General features: G+C 38.4%; 1 protein-coding gene across 6 annotated transcripts in view; it reads left to right on the top strand.

The window, feature by feature from the left end:
• Positions 1-26,619, top strand: part of FRMD1 (FERM domain containing 1) — a 49,080-nt gene that overhangs the window by 4,736 nt on the left and 17,725 nt on the right. For all 6 annotated transcript variants that reach the window (XM_060692336.2, XM_034428431.3, XM_034428434.3 and 3 more), the window contains exons 2-5: positions 9,599-9,800; positions 16,303-16,393; positions 20,687-20,766; positions 22,530-22,606. In XM_060692336.2, the coding sequence (XP_060548319.1) occupies positions 9,732-9,800; positions 16,303-16,393; positions 20,687-20,766; positions 22,530-22,606 (317 nt within the window). In that variant the 5' untranslated portion in view covers positions 9,599-9,731. The remainder of the gene's footprint in view (positions 1-9,598; positions 9,801-16,302; positions 16,394-20,686; positions 20,767-22,529; positions 22,607-26,619) is intronic.

Raw genomic sequence — 26,619 nt, 5'->3', positions numbered from 1 at the left:
GATTGGTGCCAAGAAAGAACCTACAGAGTTGCCAAGATATTTTGATGTAATCTTTATTGGGGCAATAGCAAGCAGGTTCTCCTATGGCAAGAAAATAATTGCACCAGAGCAAAAGATTCAGTTGCTGGCTCAGTAAAACTCTGATGCTTTGGGCAATTCGAACTTTCTTTCCTTCCTTCCTTGGCGCCTGCTTGAGGTTCACCTCATTATTTATTTATTTATTTATTGCAAAAGGGTCCCCAAGGGTTCATGGTTGATCTGGTTTTAAATCCAGAATGTTCTTATAATGAAGAATGCTCCTACTTACTATGGAAGTATTAAAGTGCTAGGACTGATTTGTTTGTTTCAATAGACTAGCTCTCTAGCACTGTGCTAAAAAGATAGAAGCAAAAGGTATTTTTCTACCTCTGGGAATTGTCTCAAAAAGTTATGTACAAACTTTTATGTAAGCCTGATAAGAAGGATTCAAGCTCCTACAGAGATGATAGATAGATGAGAGAGGGAGGGAGATGATAGATAGATGATAGATAGCTCCTACAGATGGATAGATGATAGATAGATAGATAGATGGATAGATAGATAGATAGATAGATAGATAGATAGATAGATAGATAGATAGATAGATGTAGATTTTATATGCATAGATTTCAGCGACTCAGATGTTTGCACTCAGCACATGGATATTGTGTAAAGGACTGAAAAAGAGTTGGAAAACTCAAGGTTATCCCTGGTAATGATTAACTAAATTTTCCCTAACCAGAATCCTGTAGTGTGTGGACTTTACTTCCCAGAATTCCTCAGCAGGCATAGTCATAATGTATATATATTTTGAAGGTGCCAAATTTGAGGAAACTTGAATGTATCAGAGTTAACACCTGAAGAGGACAGTGGAATCCTTGAGAAGAATTTGTGCTATGTATACAAAATAGAATCCTTCCTATAACACATTCATCTGACTTAACTCATGGTCATCCTTCCTATTAGCTCAGAAAGAAACACTATTATGAAAGCCATTTCCATCCTTCCTTTTCGATTTTCTGTTGGGCGGATATCTAAGCCAGAATTTTCCACCTGTTCTCCATGTTCTCCTCAGCATTAGTCTTTAGCTCCCATGTGCTCCCCAGCAACGCAAGCCATAGTACTAGTTCAGGGTGATTGGAGTTGTATAGCATAGCTAAAAGATTCCAGGCTGGGAAAAGCTGTCTTAAGTTCTTTTCACCTCTACGTTTTCTGCCTTCCAACCTTTTTTTTCCCCAACAGGGTTATTTTCTATCTTGAAAAGTTTAGTTATAAATCCCTGCCTTGAGGATTGATGGGCTAATAAAATAAATCTTGTTAAATTATAAATGAACTGTAATAACATTAAGTTCTAACCATCCCAAAGGCATTCTCTCAATAGGTATGGTACCTGCTATGTTGCACAGGCCAATAATTTTTCAAACCTTACCCTCTTGTAGTGGTTGCTGTAATAAAAAGAAAAAACCCAACAGGATTGTTCACTACTTTTGATGAAAGAAAGAATGTGAAATGTTTATTAATTGGCTGATTTTGGGGTGGAAGAATGTGCACGTTTCCAGAAAGTATACAGAACTTTTATGTAATAACAGGACCAACTTTTATTTACAACTGAATGTTCTTGGGAGGTACCATATATGCTGGAATGCATAGATATTGGCTACAGCATCGGTTATTCAGTGCAGAAAATTGTGTTTTTTCTCTACTTAGAGGAGATACAAAATGCAAGAGATACAAGATAGAATTTATAAGAAGCTCCACATCCTTGCTAGGCAGGGAGCATTAAAAGCATCTTGTGAAATGTTAAGGAAATCTTAAGTGGATTGGTGTATATAATAATTTTGTCAAAAGGAGTGCACTACTTAGCAATCTGCTCAAGCATTTTTCCCACAGCTCTTCAAAAGCCAAATCATACAGAGTAAAAGCTCTACTCTCACCTTGAGTTAAGGATATGCAAAATGATTAAGAACTGACATTTGTTTGAAGACTTCCATGCTTTCTCCCTCTCATTATAGTTCGGTCCCCCCCCCTCATATTCAGGATTTTTTCTTCTTCTTTCATGACAGATTTTGCCATACCACAGTAATAGTTAGAAAAGCACTGCTACTGTATTATTATAGAACAGAGCAGAGAAGCTGCTATAAATGTATGTTATGAATTTGAATGCAGTTCACCTTACTGCTTTCACATGTTGTGCTAATACATAGGAAAAAAGATGGTGGTTTTACTTGCCTTGATCTTTTTACTTTTAGATTTGTCTTTTTTTTTAAAAAAAAAAGTTAATTGAAAACTAATTGAAACTTATAAAAATCCAATTAATTTCATTTCTTTTTTTAAAAAAAGCTAGTTCTTTAAAATGTGTCAGCACTGGCACTAGACTTATATACCGCTTTAAAGTGCCTTACAGCCATCTCTAAGCGGTTTACAGAGTCAGTATATTGCCCCCAACAATCTGGGTCCTCATTTTACCAACCTCAGAAAGATGAGTCAACCTTGAGCCTGGCAGGATTTGAACTGTGAAATTGCAGGCAGCTGGCAGGCAGCAGAAGTAGCTTGCAGTACTGCACTCTAACCACTGCACCACCAAGGCTCTTAGCAACCGTCTTACATATTATGACTAGTCAACATCTTTCAACATGGGTTGTTAGCATTGTGTTCTTCTTTGTTTTTGCTCAATCTTTTCTGGAAATTTGCTGTTGTTGAACATGGGAAACGGGAAGAAAAAGTTCATAGTCTTCTGGGTCATTTTCCAACATTCCAGGTATAATAAATACCCTGATTAGGTCAACTTGAAGAGGAGACATACTTTCTGTCTCATACACACATGTTGCAATGAGGCTGGGACATTTGCTTCTCAGAGATATTTTCATTGGTGACCAACGTGGATGATTGTGGAGAGCTCAGAAACAAACTTTCTTGTCATCCATTCTGTCTCCAGTGAGCTGATTGTGCATGGAATGACACAGGTTGTCCTTGACTGATGACCGTAATTGACCCTGCAATTCTGGTTGTATGTTGTGACAGCTGTAAGGCAGGTCACCGTGTGACCATGATTGATTTTACTTTTTTTTTTTTTGCAATGGTTAAGTGAATGCCATTAAGCGAACCCATTGTTTGCTTAGGGCGTGCGTTTTTTTAATGGAAACTTGAAATAAATGCTGGTTTCTGCCCAAAATGCCATACATTGTGATCATGTGATCCCAGGACACTGCAAATGGCCATAAATGTGGGCCAACTGCTGAGCACCAAAAATGCAATCATGTGACCATGTGGGGGGAAGCAGATATCAGAAATTTGAATACTGGTTATAAGGAGCTTTTTCAGGCTCGTTGTAACTTCAGAGAGTCACTAAGCAATCAATTATAAGTCGAGAACTACCTGTAGTGATTGCAGACCTTCATTTACTGCAATTGTATTTTCTTCAAGAGATTCCCCAGAGTTACCACCTATGAAGGTCATATAATTATTTCATCCCTGGTTGTATTGCATACTAGAACATACTAGATTCTAAATGTTACACATGGACTACATGTTACACAGAACTATACCTCTTTGCCCCACTGTTCAAATCAATCTTTTTTATGGACCAAGGCATAAGGATTTAATTTACTATATATCTTCCCATTTGATTTTGTTTGTATGTTGTGTTTCTCTTCAGTACATCATGAATGTTGAAATCTTCAGTGTTGAAACAAAGATGTGTTGTCATAACAAAGAGATTGCCCATTTTTGTCTTGATTTTTTTCAAGATCAATACTTACTTAACCTTTGCTGATATAAAGCAAAGTCTATTTAACTGTATTTAGATTTGGAACTAAGGAATTTCCTAGTATGTGTGGCTACCACAGGAATTGTGCTACCTTCTGTGTTCCATTCTTGAAAAGGGAGTTCCTAAAGTCAATAAAACTATAACTAGTGAATTTGGATTTTTGTCTGTCACTGTGGGTCTTTTTGTGGTGTTTGTTTGCTTGCGTTAATTTCAAGTATTCATGAACAGTGACACACTCAGATCCATTGATTGACTTTTGGGCTTTCTGCCAAGCAATTTTTTACTTAGCTGCTTACAAGTAGGATGTTATTATTATTCAGAACAATGAAAGTGAGGGGAAGACTGAAATCAAGAGTAAATCACCTGCTTAATTTCCCTCCTTTCACAGTAAAAGTTAGAACTGTTGCTAGTTGACTGTTTTATACTGAACAGTGCTGTAGATAAAATAAAATAAAAACTCGGCTTCTGGTGTACATTAATGGGTCAATAAACCTAAGCCTTTGATAGTCTATTGTATTTCAGGAGCATAGCAGTAGCCATGTTCATGGCTCTTGTATCAAAGATTCAAATGATGGATGTTTGGGTGCGGCTTACTCCATGGCAAAGATACATGCACGTTTCTCAGGTTTAATCCTTTGTTGTTGTTGGCCTTCCAGGTAGGGCTGGGAAAAGGCCCTCTGTGAAATCCTGGAGCGAGTGCAAGTACAGTATTCAGCTAGATGGGCCAGTGATTTGACTACATTGCAGCTTATATTCTTTATGTGATCTAATAAATCATACTTGCCTTCATAATCAGATTTAACTGAAAGAAATTGAACCCAGGAGCTTCACTGAAATAAGGCACCAAATTCTAAAGAGAATTAATTGCTTTGAAAGAGATTTGGTTTGTTGTACATCAGAAGGAATTTTAATTGATGATTGATTGCATCACCTCCCCTAATAAATTATTTGTTTCATAGGCAACAATATTCATGTACATATAGAAATTAGAGAAAGCAGAACATTTCTGATATATATATATGCTGTAGCTTTGACTTTCATCTCCTAATTTATTTATTTTTTAAATTAAGCAAAAAATTCAGGACACGGGCATAATCTTTGGAGGGAAGTTCAAAAGTAATGTTAGAAAGTATTATTTCACAGAAAGAGTAGTGAAAGCTTGGAATCAACTTCCAGCGAATGTAGTAGGTCAGTCATCACTAACTGAGTTTAAACATGCTTGGGATAAGCACGTGTCAATCATCATGGCCCCGGAACTCTATTTTTTTTTCATCGCAAGAATCTTCTCTCACTTCACTGCTAAATTTTGGCTTGCTATCAGGATGCAGCTCCACTTAGTTCACAATTATGGTGCTCTCCAAAAACTTTGTAGTGTAGTTATCCAGTATATTAGTCCTATATATATATGTAGACTTCGTCGAAACGTTGCCAAGAAACCTCCAATTTTACGCGGGAGAAAACCCGAATAACCAAAGTCCTACATACAAACACCCGCGAAAACCTCAGAAAACATATATATATATAATATCAGTACAGTATATCACTTTGTGTCTATGTGTGAATCTCTATGTCTATATATATCTATATCTGTATAGCTATATCTACTGTATCTAATCGATCTATCGATCTATCGTCTGTACTGAATTTAGGTAACAAAGACTGCATCTTTGTACATCCACTCAAAAAAGAAGATAATGATAGATTCAGGTTAACTCCCCAAATTTATAGGTGTAGAATAATCTAGAGCAGGGGTGTCAAACTGGTGGCCCGCAGGCCAGATGCATTATGCATAGGCCATGCCCATCCCAGCTCTACGAAGGGAAAAAACATTGCAATACATTACGTGATGGCAACGTGATGCCATGAGTTTGACACCTGTGGTCTAGAGCAGAGTGTCAAACTCGATCTCATTGAGGGCCACATCAGGTTTGTGTTTGACCTCAGGGGGCAGGGTGAGGGTGGCCAGGGTGGGGGTGGCAAGCTCAACATCACTCGTATCGGTTGCACCTATGGTGGCCTGAGTGCTCTGCCAGGCTCCCAAGCTCCTTTTTCGGCCTCCTGCAACCCTCTGCCAGCGAAAATGGAGCTCGAGAGGGCCGCTCGCAGCCCTCCCAAGCTCCATATTTGCTGGCAGAAGCACTACGGGCCGGTCCTTTGCTATTTTCAGGGCGGCCCTGCAGGCCAGATCTAAAGCATCCCGCAGGCTGGCTTCAGCCCCTGGGCCTTGAGGTTGACACCCCTGATCTAGAGTGTGCCAAAGACTTCATGCAGCGTCATGATATGAGAAGGAGGTAAAATGGGAAGGGGGTGGAAAAGAGTATCCTAGAAGAGGAATAGCTGGCACTTTGTGCATGATTATTCCACACCATGTTGTTTTATTGTATGCTTTGTGGCCATTCTGTTTCCAACCTATTGGACATCTTTCCATGTTATGTGTATTTTCATGGATAGTTGTTCACTAGGCTAACATCTAAGTGTTCCTCTTCCCACCTTTTTACAGCTTACAAAAAGCATGGTTTTCTTCCCTTTCTATTAATATAGAGAATGGGCAAATATTCCTATAAAGTCTGCAGTTGCTCAATTAGGAGAAGTTTCTGATAATCTGACTAGATAGACATATGATAAAATCTTTCTATATCCTCTAAGACTAAAATTTTTTGGGGGGTGGCAAGGGATGTCTGAATGCATGTTGACTCCTGGAAAGTGCCTGGGCAAGACCTGCAATTTTGGCCGTTTTCTTGGCAACATTTGAGAACTGGTTTGCCATTGCCTCTTTCCTGGAGCCGAGAAGATATGACTGATCCAAGGTCACCCAGTTGGCTTTGTGCCAAAGGCAGGACTAGCCCAGTGACGTAACACTACAGCAAACTGGCTCAATAGTCAAGACTTATTGATCATTAAAAGAGCCGCGATGGCGCAATGGCTAGAGTGCAATACTGCAGGCTACTTCTGCTGATCACCAGCTGCCAGCAGTTTGGCAGATCAAATCTCACCAGGCTCAAGGTTGACTCAGCCTTCCATCCTTCTGAGATCGGTAAAATGAGGACCCAGATTGTTGGGAGCAATAGGCTGACTCTGTAAACCACTTAGAGAGAGCTGTAAAGCACTGTGAAGTGGTATATAAGTCTAAGTGCTATTGCTATAATTAATCTGTCCTTCCAACTTTCATCATACTACTACTACTGCATATTATATACTACATCATATCATCACTACTGATTATTAATGCCTGCTGTGCAACTATGGTTCTTGAAATGACTGATAGGATTGTTTGTTCATACTACTTTGTTCAGCTTCTAGTACTGAACTGTTAGGAGATGGGCTAATGTCTGAAACGGGACATTTGAGATCTGTTAAGGCATCTACCTGAAATGCATTTAAAAAAACCCATCTCTTCAGTCCAGCATCTTTGCTTTTAAATATCAGAACCAGAAGGATGCTTTCAACAGCATCCAAAAGAAAAAAATGGGGGAACTCTTAAAGCTGTTTTCCCTCTAAAATTACCTATTTTTCAATATTTTAGAGCAAGAGATGCCAAGTTCCTTTGTTCGTTTGTTTTGGAGTTTGGCATTTTTGGGTGAGTGGATAGAGAGGTATTTTGAGAATTCAGGGTAAATTCACAGATGCCTCTTGGTTTAACTTTGCATGTTATCATTCATACATTCCAGAAACTACCTAGTTTGGAGACCTAATCCATCATTTAGGAACCATTGATATACTACAGGCAGGTTTGGACTGATAATCTTAGCTGCAAGTTTATCTGGAAACTAAATGATACTCATCAAGGTTATCTCTTTTTTCTGGCCTGAGCTGATCTCAGCTTTGCAGGGAAAGTACATCAGATGGTTAACCGAGGAGGTGCGCTTAAGGGTCATTTTCTGGTCATCAGCACATTTTTAAAGAGAACTAGTACCTAACTATAAATCTTGGAATCAACAAAGATAATTTCTTGGACTATGTCAGTCTTCCACAATTCTAACCCTTCAAGTCTGTCACTTTAAATTAGATTTCGAAGCTGACTAAAAGTGTACTTCTGCTTAAGGTATTTTAGCAGATGTTGGATGATATCAGTCATGCATGCTGTAGTTGGATCCTGATGTATGTATGTATGTATGAATGTATGTATGTATGTATGTATGTATGTATGTATGTATGTATGTATATTCTAAACCATTCATTCATTGTATGAGTATCAATCTTGCTCCAAAGGATAAGGTTTGAAGATTGCCATGTACTAAGATCCAAAGAGATCTTATTTTTAATATATATTTAAAGTAATTATTTGCTATAATCATGTGAAATAAGAACTCCAAGACAGTTAACATATTCACTGCACATCTTAAACCGATAATTGCTTAATAAATTCATGTAGGGATTTTTACCTATTGGCATAAATTCTGAATTGGCTCAATTAATTCAATATCCTGCTGTTTTCCCAATCATATTATTAAATTCATTGAACCTAGAACTGAAGCATGGAACATAGAGATCAACAATAAAATATCGGTATGTAATTTATATTATGCAAAATTAAAATATAAACCATGAATAATTTAATCTTGTCTAACAGCACACACTGGGGTTCTAGACAAATTTTAAAGGTCAAAGGAGAACATAGACATTGTTATCTAGTGTCTTTATAAAGTGGAAATATGAAAGAAAAAACCTATTAATTTTCAATTTGGATATGAAGTTGACATGTACTATAGAAAGTGGATCCAATAAGTTTCTGTTAGTGTGTTGCAAATCAAGAATTATTGACTAGGCAGAATGGAGCAACAATGGAGCAAAAATTACAGGACATTTTTAACAATGAAAGAGTCTTAACTATTTCCAAACAGAAAATACGGATTTCTCCCCCAGTCCCTTTCATCGGTTACAATGCATTCTTTTTGCTCATCTATCCAACAGCATCAGTGTTTCTCAACCTTGGCAATTTTAAGATGGACTTCAACTCCCATAAATCTCTAGCCAGCCATACTGGCTGGAGAATTTTGGAAGTTGAAGTCCACTCATTTTAAAAGGTTGAGAAACACTGACTAGGTGCTCTCATATTGAAGGATTGACTTATCCCTGCTTAAATACTGCCATTTGTAGAGGCACTGCCTACTTAAAGATACTAATACAATGGTGCCATATTATGTAGCACCAGGCATTTCTACTGCGTGCCTCATTTCTCTCCTGTTCCAATGAAATCAGATGCTACGGTAGATTACAAGGAAAAACTTCCCCACATACTTCCACTAATACTTTAAACCCCACAGAAACACATGATTGCTCCCTCTTCTGAGTCATCTTTAAATGCTATTTACTAATGACTTTGTAATCTCGGGTCCAATGGTCTAAGTAATTTTTTTCTCCTTTATTCTTATTGCCCCTTACGCTGTTTTCTCTGTCTTTCTTTCCAATGACTCAGGACTTCGCTTTTTAAAAGTTGAGTATCACATAGGGAAGTGTGAGTGAAAAAAAAAATCAGCCACCAGTAATTCTGGATTACGATTCTTGGCACACAGGATAAAGTAGCTGATTCAAAAGAAGGGAATGCAAGCATGTGGATGCCACTTTCCTGGGCCTCCCTGAGATAAATTTCCCGGCTGGTTAGTGTCCCCACCTACTGTGTAACGTAACCAGCTGCTAATCAGTAAAAGAGCTGACTAATGAGAAGATTAGTTATAACTATGCCAGAGCTCAGAGAGAGATGTTTTGTGGTTAGAGCTACTTCTTAGAATGAAGCTACGAAGAACACTTGTTTAATGTACTACAAAATCTACAAAATCATCCAACCTTTTCATTCTAAGGATTTTTATTCCTCAGGTTGGGAAAAAAAAAAATCCGAGCAAAGTTGGCTTGATTCCCAAGGCTCCGATTGCGGTGTTGTTACTTGACGGAGCGGTATGAGAAGTTTACAACCAGTTCTGCAATAAGCAAACAGCTATTACCAAAGAAGATGCCTTTGGATTTTAGGAATGTCTGCGTCCTTCTGCCAGATCGAGACCAGCTCAGTTTGACTGTTGGGGTAAGTGTATCTAAGCTTGTTTTGGAAATCTTTATGAGTAACACAGACAGGTACCTGTGTTATTTAGAATGTGTGAGAAATAAACTAGAGGTTCTGCAGATTTGCAAGTTTTTTTAAAAAAAGCTTTTAAGCTGAAAAATAGGATTCTTTTAAAAATAGATCCATATTAGCATAAGTTGGATCTGGGTATTCTGAAACTTCTTTTCATATTTGTTTGATGTTTTTGTAGTGTTGGAACACTAAAAAAAGTTTTTCCTTGGAGGCTGTTGATTTCATTGTGTTAATTTTTCAACATGGTGGACCTGGGGAATCATACTTTGCAAGTTTTATTATCCTGTATATCTTCCAACAAAATTATGTAGCACTATATTCTGAGAATTTTCCCTTGTAGGAAAATAAAAGTTGAAATGTAGTACAGGTAGTAAGGTAAAGAATGAAGTAATTTGGAATCTATGATGCCTATTAGAGATATCAATAGAATTATGTATCTCTATAGTGTTGCAGGTTTGAATGCTTTTAAAGATCTGTATTTGAATAAAAATTGTAATCACTGAAGTTAAACTTCTGTCAGGATTTGCATGTGGTTTTTTTTTTTTTTAGTGCAAGATACACCTGTTTAGGTAGATTCCCCTTAGAAAATACACTTTTTGAATCAGGCAGCTATTTCTAGTCATGCACAGACCTGTTTATTTATTTCTTTTTTAATCTGTTCTGTCACTGAAGAGAAAAGTATCAAAGAAAGAAAAGAATGGGAAGCTTACTGAGCACTTTAAAATCATCTGGGAAGATAAAACATGGAGCTGTGTGTTCAGAATAAACTGTCAAAGGGTTATAATTCATTCTCCCACTTTGGTTTTGAATAACATGGCCCTTCAAAAAGCATTAAAAAAAAAACAGCAGAAATAGCAAAAAAAAAAAAATGTTGTTGAATTTCCTAATGCCTTTGCTGCTCATCTGTTTAAGTGGCTTCATACATTTTGTCTGCTTGCTTCTAAATACCGTAATTTTTATCACCCTTTTTAATGCTGGATATTCAAAGCAGTTTTTTTTTCTTTTTTGGTGTTTATGTGTTAGAATGCACATCCTGAGGTGAACTGATCTAGCACTTACTTACATCATATTTAGAGCCCCTTATCTTAAACCAAACTCTAGCTGGCTTATTTTTCTTGTCTCTCCTTTTATTATCAATTTCCCACACTTTGCTCTTCTACTATTTATCTCATCCTTCCTCAAATTGCTGCACTTCAGAAATTGAATTAAAATTCATCAAAATGGACCCACTTTGAACAATGGATGTGTAGGTAGAAATGAAGGGTGTAATGCCATTATCTCTGGGAGGGTGGTCTAACTTTGTATATACATTTCTTGAATTGAACTTTTCTTTTCCTCATCATACGTTATTCAGTAAACTGCCATGGGTACCAATGAGTTCATAATCTTTGTGAATTTGTAATAATAATAACAGCCTTCATGGTTACTAGATTCAACTTATACCTTATAAACAGAGTTCTTCAGTTTAACTTTGTGACTGAATACATCAACAAATGTTAAGCCTGTTTGAAGGCTAGATTCTATGTAGAGCTCATCATGCTGTTTTCTGGGGTGGAGGTGGGGGGGCGGGGTGAGGTGAGGTGGGGGAGTCAGATTAGCCATAGGAAACTACCTAGAGTCGATTTCCGCTTCTAATAAGATGTTCCTTACTAATGTTCTTCCCATAGCTGAATTTCAGGAATGTTTGATTTCAGGATTGCATGGCTGCAAAAACAGCCTCTCCATAGCACCTTTCTGATTCTGAAAAAAAGACATGGTTGCTTTAATGAGTTGCATTCATATTCCTATACATATTCCTATTCATTCTGTTTAAGTAGGAGGATTATGTTCCTTTGAAAGGGATATAGGTCTATCATGACTTATGATATATAATGTAAGACAGTCAAAATATGGTTGCCTCCAGTTTAAAATAAGATTTTTTTAAAAAATTATGTCCACCTTGTGTTTTATAGCTTGCTTCATATTAAACCTTTCTGCTTTCAAATGATCTCTTTCAGTAGTTACAGTATATTATTAGCAAAACGTTCTTATAAAATTGTTCCTTAAAAATGAGATAAAAATTATCTGTTTAATGGAATCATGCTTAAAATATTCCAATTTCCTATGATTCCCACAGTAGAGGTAGTCCTCAACTTACAAAAGTTCATTTAGTGACCATTCAAAGTTACAATGGCAGTGAAAAAAAGTGACTTATGACAGTTTTTCAGTTACAACCTTTGCAGCATCTCCATGGTCACATGATCAAAATTCAGACGCTTGGCAGCTGGTTCATACTTATTACCATTGCTGTGTCCCAGGGTCATGTGATCACTTTTTGCAACCTTTTGCCAAGCAAAGTCAGTGGGGAAGCCAGATTCACTTAACAACCGGGTTACTAATTTATCAATCGCAATGATTCACTTAACAACTGTGGCAAGAAAGATCATAAAATGGAGCAGAACTCACCTAACAAATGTTTCACTTAACAACAGAAATTCTGGGCTCAGTTGTGGTCATATGTTAAGGACTATGTACTTCATTAGACTTCAGAATGGATCTTTATATAGGGATCAGAGTTAAGAACTTTAAGAAGCCAGTAGCTCACATTGACTTCAATTATTTGTAATCACCACTATTACTAATAGTAACTAGATGTCATTTGAAACTTAAAATATAAGCAGACATTAATCACCAGACTTGTTCTGGCTTTCACTTTGGAGTAATTCATTGTGGACCACCAGTTTAAATCGGGTCCAAATACACCCAGGAAGTCGAAATTTAGTTCTTCCTAATTGACTGGATGATTATTCCAAATATCTTATTTTGGAATATTTAGGGCCTTAATTATACTATACCTCTGAAGCTATTTAAAGTATCTGTGTTTTTTATGGAATCATGCAATAGCTGTGGGAAGCAACCATGAGATCCTGGTAAAAGATGTAGTTGCTTTGAAGAGTTACTGACCAGTGCTATTTTAATCTTTTAAATTGTTCAGTGTCTATGTGCATGTGTGTTTTAGAACATAGAATAACAGTAGGAAGGGACCTTGGAGGTCTTCTAGTCCAACCCCCTCTGCTCAAGCAGGAGACCCTAAACCATTTCAGACAAGTGACTGTGCAGTCTGTGCTTAAAAGCTTCCAGTGATGGAGCATCCACAGCTTCTGGAGGCAGGCAGTTCCACTGGTTAATTGATATAGTATATTTTGCTATAATACATTTTTGACAAAGTATATGTTATAGTCTATGTTGCTGTAGTAGATTTTGCTGACTTTCTTTTTTTCATGATCTAATTTTTAATTTTCACTTTGTTTTTATTGTTGCATTTTTTTAAGTCACCGACTTAATCTTGTAGCAGATTAGGGCAGCCTAGAAATCTGATAAATAAATAATAACCCCAGTTCACAAGAATTCAACATTCTTGTTGGGGATCTCCTAAGTTTGTTAGAAATGAATGGAATAACCAGTTTTTTCTCCTCTGAGCAAATATTAATTAATGCTTGTGATATTCCTGCCAAGGAGGATAAATGACGAGGGTTCAGGAAGCCAGAGGACCCTTATTCCTAAAATTCCTTTTCCTTTTCCTGATTTTGCAAAAGGTCCTATTTACTTTTACTTCCCTGCTGATGCATGAAGTTTTACTGTTTTGTTTTACTGCAATGATATTCAAGTTTCTACCTTTCCCTGAGGTTAGATTATATCAGGGGTGTCAAACTCAAGGCCCGCGGGCCTGATCTAGTCCGCAGGGTGCTTAAATCTGGCCAGCGGGGCCGGCCTGGAAATAGCAAAGGACCGGCCTGCGGTACCTCTGGCAATCAAAACATGAGACCCTCCACACACCCCAGAGTGATGCAGGAGGCCAACCAGGCCGAAAATGGGGCGCAGGGAGCCTCATGTGGCCCCCGTGCCCCGTTTTGGCTGGCAGAGTGTTGCAGGAGGTGTCCGTCCCATCTCCCTGCCCCCCCGCTGGTCCATGGAGGAGAACTACAATGCTGATCCAGCCCTTGAAGAAATCCAGTTTGACACCCCTGATATATGATGATTTCAAAATGATTTTTCAGAAATCATCCAAGATCCTTCTCTTCACATTTGTCTGTATCAAATGTGCTTTTTGTGGATGTTTTTCTAGCATCTTCTTGACTAGAGCCATGAAAATGGTCAACCACCCTGGAGAAACAGGGTGGAAGAGCAGCACACCCATTTAACAACTACTTAAATAGCTTTTAAGAGAAACAATATGGAGTATCGGGGTGGGCTATATCCATTTTTAAAGAGAAATGGAAAGGCCTTTATGTAGCATTGCATTTCTGGTAGAGAATCTTGTTTGCGAATATAATAGTCTCTGTATAAATGGTGAAGAAAAACAGTAGATAAGCTGATGCATAGTACTGAATGTAGTATTTCCTTTTGATTTCTGGAATGTCTTGCTTTTTTTTACCTAAAAGGGTTTTCCCCCGTATAATTTCCCCTTAAAATGGGAGTGTCATTTTAGAATTGTTGAGAATATGATAATGGAAGCAGACCAGTTTTTCCCTTTTGTAACAATGGATTATCTCCCTTTGGGGTAAATACTTATATTTAGCCATTTCTGTAATTGTTCAGAATTAGGAATTATCATTCCTTCCTCATTTGTTCCTCCCAGCATCATTGAGTATAGGATGAGAATTAAGATATGGCTGAATTCTCTTTTCCATAGCTTTGAAAATATGGTGTATTTAACAGCCGTAGTTTTCCATTGTTCAGTTGTTTTGTTTTCCATCTATAGAAGCAAAGATTCATAGCTTCATTTCCATCTGGATGATTTTGTATTCTTGTGGTGGAGCAGATACAAAAGTTCTCTGAGATGGAGCTGAGGTCTAGTCAAAAGAGAAAGGGTGTTAATTCAGACATAACAGTAACATGCAATTAGGACAAGCTTCAATTTCAAACCCTGGTTTGTTGGTTTCAGATCAAGACTTGCCACACATTAAATATAAAACAGAGTTTATTGGAAAGCACGAATCGGTAACCTAGGTAAATGAGGACCCAGATTGTTGGGGGCAATATGCTGACTCTGTAAATTGCTTAGAGAGGGCTATAAAACACTGTGAAGTGGTATATAAGTCTAAGTATTGTGATTGTTATTGCTATTGCTAACCTGGTCACCTGCAGATAATTTCTAGACCTAAAGCCCATGCAACCTTGGCCAATTAAGTAATTATTACTTAATTGATTAAATTAAAACCCTTTTAAATACTTACTCCTGGACTTGTAGGATATGGGTCTACTGCAGGGGTGGGTTCTACTTACCTTTACTACAGGTTTGCAGCGGGGCTGAGCACGCTTGCTCACTTTGCTCTCACGCACGCTCTTCTGCACAAGCGCAGAAGCATTTTGATGACATTGGGGTCGGTGGCCGGAGCCTCCCGCCAGTTTTACTACCGGTTCTATAGAACCGGTGCGAACCGGGGGCAACCCACCACTGATCTACTGAAGCAAGAATCAGCCATGCTGAGGCCATGTTGAACCATTGTATAATAATGAAAGAGGTACCTTAGAAAACCATGTTCAAAGTCTGTTAATTTGAAAGGGCAGAGTGAAAAGGCTTAGGATTTCAACCTTGGGCTGGTGTATATATGTAAGGCATGATATCTGGTGTAGGTAGATCTGGAGTAGGATGTGGAGTAGGCAGATTTCCTGCAGTATTCCGTAAGGCTTCTTCATTGTTTGCAATAAAATAATTTCTGTATGTTTAACCTGGGAAGCAATACAGGAAGATTTGATAGTCTCTCAGCCATCTCACTGTATCTGGAAGTTCATCAAATATGGGCAAACTTAATTTGATTGGGATATCTTTGATCAAGCACTCTTGATGCAGGGCATTTTTACCCCAAGATAGAATTAGATAGGTTCAGTGCCAAGTGAACATAGTCTATGTGTCATTTTATACCTGAATCACTTACAACTCTTAGTGAAGAACATAAAAGTTCTGAGATGTTAAATCATTATAATATTAATTGATGAGTTATACTTAACTCATAGATGATTAGACTCATAGAACAAATTAAACCAAACCAAGCAAATCACATTTTGGCTTGGTGTATTGTGTGAACCAACAAGCAGTGGATCATAGTGTTCTGATATATACAATATCCACTGTTTGTCCTATCCTTCAGGTGTACAACAGCAGAGCAGGATATCACACAATACTGTACCTCATTGTTTTACTATGTAGCAATACCATGACTCATTGCTAAAACGTTTAGAAATTAATATTGTATTAAGCTAATTTAAGGCATTTGATTAAAGTGAAAAATAATTCATAATAATCATTGCTCTGGAATCCTACCACAAATGCTTCAATAATCCGCAGCTTTATTCTGTAGCAGTGTGTTCCAATCATATCCATAGTGCCATAATGCAAAGGAGTGCATAGTTGTGATGGACTTGAAACACCCTACTCTAAACAGCTTAAATACTATTTTTTGTGTTGCAGGTAAAAGCTACAGGACAGGAACTCTTTGACCAAGTTTGTGATGAACTGAAAATTAAAGACCCTCACTTCTTTGGCATCAGCATTGTAAAAAGTAAGATCAATTATTTGACAGATATTGATAGCCTGAACTAAGAGAGATTTAAGCGGGCATGAAAGACATCTCAACCAGGGGTGAAATCCAGCAGGTTCTGACAGGTTCTGGAGAACCGGTAGCGGAAATTTTGAGCAGTTTGGAGAACTGGCAAATACCACCTCTGGCTGGCCCCAGAGTGGGGTGGGAATGGAAATTTTGCAATATCCTTCCCCCAGGAGTGGGGAGGGAGTGGGGATTTTGCAGTATCCTTCCCCTGGAGTGAGGTAGGAATGGAGATTTTGCAGTATCCTTCCCCTGCCATGCCCACCAAGCCACGCCCACCAAGCCACACCCACAGAACCAGTAGTAAAAAAAATTGGATTTCACCACTGATCTCAACACCCTCCCATCACTAACCTGTGAATATATACATATATGATAAAGGAGGAGTCTCTTTATTTGCACATATTTCTCTTTCTTTCTCCCTCTTCTTTCCTACCTTCAGCTATTCTTTCTGCCAACATTTCTTTTCACCTCTAGGTAGAATTTAAAGCATTGTTTGTGTAACAAGGCTGGCTATTTGCAAAGTCATCACAAAGTCAGTTTCTTTCATAACTTACAAAGAATGTTGTTTCTACAAAAATCTGAAGGACTTTGAACTTTATTAAATTATGCCATGGGAAAGGCTTACAAATCATTCCAACATATTAAACAGCATTTTTGTAGTTAATCCTCGTCACCTTGATACCCTGGGAATATTTGCATGTGATATAATTCAAAAAGAGATTCTATAAGAGAAAACCGACCCTCAGTGTTTGGATGTCTGGTTCAGCCAGTATTTTGTAGACACTGGATGGACTGTTATGTGGAATTTGTATTCTCTCCACAAATATTCATTCATTATATGAATATTTCAGGGGTGGGTTCTACTTACTTTTACTACCGGTTCACAAAGCTTCTGCGCATGTGCAGATCGCCGATGATGACATCCAGGTCAGTGGGTGGGGCCTCCCGCTGATTTTACTACTGGTTCTTGCGAACTGGTCCGAACCGCAGCAACCCATCACTGGGGTATTTCCTCTCTTAGATGTCAGAGTATTACTGTGAACTTTTTTTAAAAGAAAGTCTCCCTCAAAATATAATGGTGAAGTATTCCTGAGGTTAAAATGAACATTCTCAGGTTTTGCATGTCAGCTGTAGACAGTTTGATATTCTTCAAAGTTATGGCTTCAATCAACTTCAGTCAGCATGGCCAATGGCAAAAGAATATGGGGACTGAGATCTGAAAACCTGGGATCAGAATTTTTATTTGAGCATTGCCTCTGCTTTCTTCTCTGTGTATTTGATGTCCCTGGGAGAAGGGAAAATCCACTGGTGTTTTTTATCCATTGAAGTCAGTGGCCCAGTAGCAGCGACTATGTATGGAACCTCACACATTTCCACACCCTGAATGAAAGCCCACAATGAGTGGGTCTGGTCCAATTACTTTGTCCAAAAATGTTTGAGTTTAGACTGTCTGGAGGGTGGTTATCTAATGTTATGTGTTAATAATCCCTATTCAGTTTATCTCTTTTGACCCAAGATAATGATTATCAATTGGTTAACTTCTTCTTTATCTCAATTCATTTAGCATCAGTAAGAACATAATAATCCTTTGCCATAGTTTATTCACTGTAGAAATTAATAGTTAAGCAGGAGGATCAGGATTTGGCTCTCAAAATACATTATTTCCTCTCTGGTTTGCATCTCAATATAAATTTATTTATTTATTTATTTATTATTTAAATTTTTATACTGCCCTTCTCCCAAAGGACTCAGGGCAGTGCACAGCCAACACTGAAACACATATATACAAAAAATTTAAAAGCAATTTAAAAATATATTAAATAATTTGGCCCCAATCTTATTAAAAAAACTAAAACAACCATTAAAATTCATGTTTAGGCCAGCCCAGCTTGTTGAAACAATAAGGTCTTGAGGACACGGCGAAAGGCGCGTAGGTCAGGGATCATCCATATCTCCAGGGGCAATTCATTCCAGAGGGCAGGTGCTTCCACAGAGAAGGCTCTCCCCCTGGGGGTCGCCAGTCGACATTGTTTGACTGACGGCACCCTGAGGAGTCCCTCTCTGTGGGAACATATTGGCCGGTGGGAGGCTATCGGTAGCAGAAGGCGATCTCGTAGGTATCCAGGTCCTAAGCCATGGAGCGCTTTAAAGATGGTAACCAACACCTTGAATCGCACCTGGAAGACCACCGGGAGCCAGTGCAGCTCGCGCAGGAGAGGTGTTACATGGGTGCGCCGTGTCGCTTCCATTATCACCTGCGCGGCCGCATTCTTTGAATTTGAATTCTCTGTGTTCTCTGTGTTCAAAAATAGAGATTTTGCATTTTTACGTGAATATAATGCAAAAGTACCTATATACGTGACAGTTTGAACCTTGCCCACTAGGCACAATCCTAGACTAAAACGAGTGTTTTCCTGGATGAAACTTGTTATTCACCTGTCATTTAAAATGAGAATTACACACTTCAGAATTACATTTGTGGTCTCCCAAGAAGTCACATGCATTTTTAAAATCAGCTTTTCTTCCAAATCTGTGCCGTCCAGTCACGCTGAGTCAGTGGGCTTTAGACATGACCTCCAAGGAGTCTTTCTTGCTTTCTTGCTCATTATTATTTCTAAAGGATTTACTTTCACCCTAGTCTGATTTCTGCCCTGGCCCTCTTTTTTTTTTTTTTTTGTCAGAATAGTCCAAGGGAGATTATAACCATCCATGTTCCCAATTGCATCAGACTTGGTTGGAAAGAGAATGGATAGAGCTGTCATTTGTGGTTGTGGCCACGCCATGAACAGAAATGAACCCCCCCCCCCACACACACATTTTGTTGAAAGGGGATGTTTTCAGCAGGATTAGACTTGGTATCAGTTATTTGCAGGCCTGTCTTCTCCCCCCCACATACAACACAACTCCCAAACAGGCCACCTTAATTAAATGAGTATTCAGGTGTCGTTTTTTTCAGGAGAACATATCTCCCCTCCTGCCCCAAAAGAGAAGGGAACCTAAGCATGTGACAAGGATCTCTAAACTTTACCTTTAATCTTGGAAATACACATTCTTGCACACTGCTTTTCTTGTGAAAGGTGGAGCTGGGTGGGGTGGGGGGGACAGCTGAGCTGGGGGTGTTTTGTAGCCGGAGGATTACCCTGCAAGTTGGCATTTTGACAACATTAACCTCATTAGAGTTGGAATGTAAGGTTGCATTCCTGCACGAAGGCGGCAACTGCAGGGTGAGACTGGGGACAGGTTGGGGATGGAGGAGTAAAAGGAGGGGGGGCACTTGGCAGAGGAGGGCAGGCAGGTCACTTGGTGTTTACAGAAATTTCAAAATGGCTTAGTGAGTCACGAAGTTTGACTTTTGGTGCAAAGAAATCCTGCTTGGCTCCTATGTTTGGTCTTCCCAATCCTTCCTCCACCCAAGCAATTAAACACCTAAATTCCTCTTTAGGTACAAAATAGTCTCAAAGACCAATTCTTAACAACACGGGAGCTAATCTCCTAGGTGGAACCCACAAGGCTAGCTCAGGGAGGGAGGGAGGGGAAGGGAAGGGAAGGGAAGGGAAGGGAAGGGAGGGAGGGTTTATCCGGACATATTACCCAGATAAAGCGTAACAGGGAGTTTCCCCCTAGACCTAAACAACTTTAGCTGGCTAATAATTAATGGGATCCTTGCAAAAAGAGTTTAAGGTGAGTAGTTCTTCCTTTTTTCAGTTCTGAAAAGGGTTTTTGCATGAACTCATTGTAGGCAAAATTCCTGATTAATACCAATGGGAGATTTGTTCTTAGGAAATACCAACTTTTCTTAGCAGTGAAATGGAGAGAGATTATAGTAAGATTATTGTAGCCACATCCCAACCCACGGAAACCCTCCAAATGATTGTGGTCCTGATAAATCATCAGCCACCTGATGAAACTAGTTGTATTATATTGAGCCTGTAATTGCTGGGGCTTTCTTTATCTTTGTATATAGTTGGAAAATTACAATTTGAAATATACCATCTTCATACAATGCAGAGTTTCACCTTATAGTGATATTTATGCTAGGGAAAAGCTGGCAGGAGGGTGGATGGCTATGTAAAATGAATTTTAACATATATATGTGCATGGTAAACTTACAATTTATGTCAAATAATGTTATTAATCTGGTTGGCTTGCAAGAACTGTATTTCATAAAATTCTCTTTATATAAAATCATGAGCATTTAAATAATTTCAGATGTTCCTCCTAACATTTATTCTCTCTCTCTTTTAGATAATGAATATGTATTTATTGATCTGGAGCAGAAACTTTGTAAATATTTCGTAAAGGAGTGGAAGAAAGAAGGAAACAGAGTAAGTCCTTCAGTGTGTATTTGTAACATTGAAGACTTTTCTGTGTTGTATTGCTGAGGCTGCATCTGATTGAACTAAAATTAGTTATAACTTGGGTCCAATGTCAGTTTTATAGCCCACGTACATTTGTCTGCTCCAATGATTTTTCTTTTCATGAAGCATTCTAAAATTCTAACAATGCGATCCTACGCTTTAGTTATTTGTTTGTTAGATTTATATGTTGACTTTTATTCAAACTCCTGGGCAATAGTATATATGTATTTATATTATGCCTTTGTTATTTTTTTTGCAAATAACTCAAGGCAGCAAACATATCCAATATACTTTCCTCCTCATTATTACAACATGGGGGTGAGAGAGAATGACTGCCCCAAAGTCACCCAGTTGGTTTTCATGGCTAAGGCAAGACTTGAACTCATGGTCCGAGTCTCTTGCTTTCCAGCCTGGTGCCTTAACCATTAGACCAAAATGGCTCTCTATGCACACATGTGTGTGTGTGGCATTTTTTCCTTCTCCTTTTTTTCTACAAGAATAATCGCTTGAGGTAGGGTACCTTGTATCTGGATCTAGCTACAACTAGACTTGTATCTGGATCTCCCCAGTGCCAATCCAACATTGTAATCACTATGCCACACTGCCTTCCTACTCAGAAATAAGTCCTATGCTAAATATGAATGTACGTTGGTGATTGTTGAGGAAATATGTCATTCAATGAAAAACTGATCCAAAATATCCTGGCTTGTTTTTGTCCCAATATTTAGTGTTCTGTATTTGCTTGTGTTTACAATGTTTTGCTGTAAGTACAGCAAGCTTTTTCAGTTATTATTTATTTATGTTATTTAAATTTAGGCTTCACTGATTGTGGTGCCACTGCCATTATGGGACTCAAGTTTTAATTTTATCTATCTACTTTGGCAGCCACATTTTCATGTTGGCTGGAACATACCTGGTTAAATATGTGGGTTTGATTATGTAGGGTCTATCAGAAATCAGTATTAAAAAGACAGAGACTAAAGTAGAAGAAGTTTAATATTTAATATTAAATGTTAAATATTAAATATTAAAATAAAATTGTAAATAAAATACGAGTAAGTATCAACACACAGGTATTTGTCACTTGCTGGAAAGCTCAGGCCGATAGGTGCCTATTAGAAAACTATTTCTTTTGGTTTTCCTTTTATTTCACTTAAAAACTGAAGGGCAGCTATCCACTACAATCTGGCTGTAGTTCAAACAATTTTAATCTCTGTTGTTACAGAAAATCAAACTAGTGCAGAGTGAGGTTCGGGAATAGTTTAATGCTTTTCATAAATAAAACCTGCAGATTGTTGTTTGGGATCCTCTGTTTGGAATCAGTTGTGTCAGTAGGCACAAGAGTTGATTGATGGTTGCATAGCTTCAAAATGAACTGAGAATAAAACTCAAAGAATTAGACCCAGGAAGACCTTTAAATGAGATAGATAAATGATAGATAGATAGATAGATAGATAGATAGATAGATAGATGATAGATAGATAGACGATAGATAGATAGATAGATAGATAGATAGATAGATAGATAGATGATAGATAGATAGATAGATGATAGATAGATAGATAGATAGATAGATAGATAGATAGATAGATAGATAGATAGATAGATGATAGATAGAGATAGATGATAGATAGATAGATAGATAGATAGATAGATAGATAGATAGATAGATAGATAGATAGATAGATATGACATTGTTTGACTTCTCTTTTGTTGTTTTTATTTCAAAGGGAACAGAAAAGTTCATCCCTCCTTTGGTTGCATTCTTCAGAGTACAGTATTATGTAGAAAATGGACGCGTTATAAGGTACTGTTGATTATTACTTTAACAAAAACCCTCTATATCATAGTTCACCCTTTTGTTCTTCTATTTAATATAATGCCGTATTTAGCTTTCTGTAGCCAGTTTTCTTAAGAGGGGTTGGATTGTGAATGTGTTGGATTAGCCACACCGTCAATTCTAGGTAGTTTAGCCACACCGTCAATTCTTTTCCACAATAGAAGTTGGATTAATTCTTTCATTAACTGTATTACCTATAATGGCCTGTTGTCACACTTACAGAGCTTTTTTGCATAGCAAACATGAAAGTATGAATGGCAGGTGCATGGAAACACCTGTGCACAGATAGAGCTGCATTCTCTACCAGGGTTGTGCAGTGATCTGGATTTAAAAAGGAAAAGGTGATATGTACCATGTGTGAGAATGCACATCACGCACGTGGACATTACTTTAAATCAAATCCAAAGAAGCTTTGTCTTTTCCTGATTCTCATGGTTACTGCTGTCTGATTTCAGGAAAAATAAATCGTATTTAAGGTGATGTAGGCAGGTACAACACATATACCTGTGGGCAGTCCAACTCACCTTTTCCCCCTGCACAACACTCTTTTGCATATATAAAAATGATAATAATTTATTAAACTTGTATGCTGCACAACTCAACATGACTATCGGCTGCTCATAACAATCAAAGAAATTACAATAAAGTCACTAAAATATAAAAACAAAGAAAATATGGCAAGCAAAGTGTGGAGGGTGTATCTCACTCCCCCTTGCCAAAGGCCTGGGTGAAGAGCCTGGGCTTCATGACACTTCTAAACAACAGCAGAGTGGAGTCCATCAAGATCTTGGAGAGAACATTGTTCCAGAGATGCTATTAAAAGTATGATTATGGGGTCCTGAAAGATGACATTGTTTAATCAAAGGAATTTGGAGCATATCAACCCAGCTAGGCCGATATTATGGGAGCATGCCCAACTCTGCTAGATCAAGTTGTATTGGTAGAGATTCTTGGAAAAAGGTGATCCCTCAAGTAAACTGGTCTGGAGTCATGTAGAGCTTTAAAGGTGACAACCAGCATCTTGAGTTGCACCTAGAAACATACTGGCACAACCAATGCAGTTCCTGTAGAAGTGGTGCTATGCATGTTGTATATTTGGAACCATACCTATACAACCATGTTCTGTACCAGTTGAATTTTCTGAATGCTCTTCAAGGGTGGCCCATGTAGAGCATGCTGCAGTAGTCTAAATAAGATGTTAAAAGGGCATGAGTTACAGTGAGTAGAGCCTCCTGCTTCAAGAACTAGTAATAATAATAATAATAATAATAATAATAATAATAATAATAATAATAATAATAATAATAATAATAATAATTTTATTTCTATACCGCCCTTCTCCCGAAGGACTCAGGGCGGTGTACAGCCTATTTAAAAACACAGAAACAAAACAACAGTTAAAATTTAAAATCATTAAATAATTAGGCTCCAATTAAAATCCCCGAAATTTAAAATACCCCAATTTAAAACGTTATGTTAATAGCCCGGCCTGGCGGAACAACAGGGTCTTCAGAGCGCAGCGAAACACCTGGAGGTCGGAGATCTTACGTATTTCACCATCCCAAGGTGTGCAAAGGCCTTCCTAGCCATGGCTGCCAGCTGTTTTTTGAGCACAAGTCTAGGAGGATCCCCAGATTGCACACCGGGTCCATCTGGAGTAGTACAAACCCACCCAGGGCTAAAGATGGAAGAACCTTGTCTCTGGAAGGACATGGATGACCATCTGAAGTGCCCCTGATCTATGAATGGGGACTACTGGTGCACCAAATGCATTTCAGACATGCTACTGAGGAAGCACAGTAGATGTTTAAAGGATAAAACACTTCCAGATGTTCTTTACAGCTACCTCATTTTCATACTAATATGTAATAAAATATGACAACACTACAAACAATTTATCTTCTACTCATCTTTAATTAAAAGCGACGCGGTGGCTCAGTTGCTAAGACGCTGAGCTTGCTGATCGAAAGGTCGCCAGTTCAGCTGTTCGAATCCCTAGTGCCACGTAATGGGGTGAGCTCCCGTTACTTGTCCCAGCTCCTGCCAACCTAGCAGTTCGAAAGCACGTAAAAAATGCAAGTAGAAAAATAGGGAACCACCTTTGGTGGGAAGGTAACAGTGTTCCGTGCGCCTTTGACGTTTAGTCATGCCGGCCACATGACCACGGAGACGTCTTCGGACAGTGCTGGCTCTTTGGCTTTGAAATGGAGATGAGCACTGCCCCCTAGAGTCGGGAATGACTAGCACATATGTTCGAGGGAAACCTTTACCTTTACCATCTTTAATTGCAGATTTTTTTGGGGGGGGGGAGGTTAGTTTTATTAATAAAGAAAAAAAAGTAGGAGGAGAGGAAAAAGAAAATAGAATTTGGGATGGATTTGATTCTTATGGAATGCAGTCTGCAAATTCAAAAATGGGCAAGTAAAGAATATATTTGTGCGATAGTCCCATGCAGCAAGCTGAATTTGTGTCCTTAGGTTAGCCAAGCGCAAGAAACCTTCAAAATGCCTAAATTGAGGCTTATCCTTTGCATTTGCATAATGGTTTAAAGTTTAGATCTGAACAAGACTGTGTTGTTTCTTTTCCTTTGGGCTGAATGAAGGACATCTCTTCCCTGCCTTTATAATAATGCTTCTCACTGTATCCCTTACTGTTTTCCAAAGCCCCTTGGTCAAAGCAAAACTCTATAATTATGAGCGCTCCGTAAAGTATATATCCCTAGCCACAGTCCTAGAAAGGTAGCTTCATGTTGAATTGGTCTCTTTGTTTCTCTTGTTATAAGAAAGCCTCCCCTTAGGATGCCATTCAGAGGTCCTTTTTGTACACAATTGACTGGCTTGTCCTCTTTATGGCCCATTGTTATAATGCGGGGATGACAGAGGTAAAATCACTTTCTTTATTATCGGTCTCAGTAACAAGGAAAATTCAGTTTGATGTCAACTCCCTAGAGTCTTCTCTCTCTTTTTGTTCTTTTGAATCATTGATGACTCATGGCAACTGCCTGGACAAGTCCCTGGAGTTTTCTTGGCAACATTTTTGGAAGCGGTTTGCCATTGCCTCCTTCCTAGGGCTGAGAGAAATTGATAAGCCCAAGGTCACGCAACTAGCATCATGCTAAAAATGAAACTGGCCTCCTAGTGTTTAGCCTGATGCCTTAACCACTGGAATCATTTGATTGTGATTATTGTGTGATTAATTAAATTTGACTCTTGTTACCAGAAAACCAGCAGGGCTGCCCTTTTTTACCAAAAGGTTGACTTCTGAATTTACATAGGCTGCTTCAGTTATCTCCATGTATGGTCTGGACTTCCAATCACAAGAAGAATGGCCTCTGTAGACATGCCTCATGGGGGCTCTAGGGAGAGGCTGTTTCTGTCTGTTTTAGATGGGGAATGGCTGAAGCAGACATAATTCTCTTCTGAAATCAGAAATTACTTTGCTGTTCATTCCAGGTGAAACCAGATACTCAGAAAGGCAGATATGTTGTCCAAAGCAAAAATACCAAACGTTTTCTAGACTGAGGTTTTCTCTATTCATAGCATTCTTTTGTCTGGCAAGAAATAGGATTCCAAAAGCAGCGGTGAATATAGAATATGTCACCCAGGTGCTTTATTGAGATTTGCTGAGTACATATTCCTAAAATGAACAATATATTAACTTTGCAGCATAGTTGCTCTAGGTATGTCAAAAGAACCTCAAAGCCTTCACTTAGAATCAGGGCAACAAAATATGGAATATGTCCCTCTATAGATTTCTTCTCTCTCAGATTACTCTCCCTCTGTGCCTAATTATTCAAAATAGTATAGGGCAGTGATGGTGAACCTTTTCAGTACCAAGTGCCCAAATTGGAACACACATGCCTGTGTGCTTGTGTGAGCACCGGAAACCTGAAGACCAGCTGGCCGGTGCATGCTGTCCATTTTTTCAGGCCATTTTTGGCCATTTTTCGGGCCGTTTTAAGGTCATTTTTCATGTGCACT

The sequence above is a fragment of the Pantherophis guttatus genome, chromosome 1 (genome assembly GCF_059756535.1).
Source record: "Pantherophis guttatus breed Tessera chromosome 1, ASM5975653v1, whole genome shotgun sequence".
NCBI lineage: Eukaryota > Metazoa > Chordata > Lepidosauria > Squamata > Colubridae > Pantherophis > Pantherophis guttatus.
The sequence above is the reverse complement of the archived record's forward strand: the minus strand, read 5'-3'. Positions and strand labels throughout refer to the sequence as shown.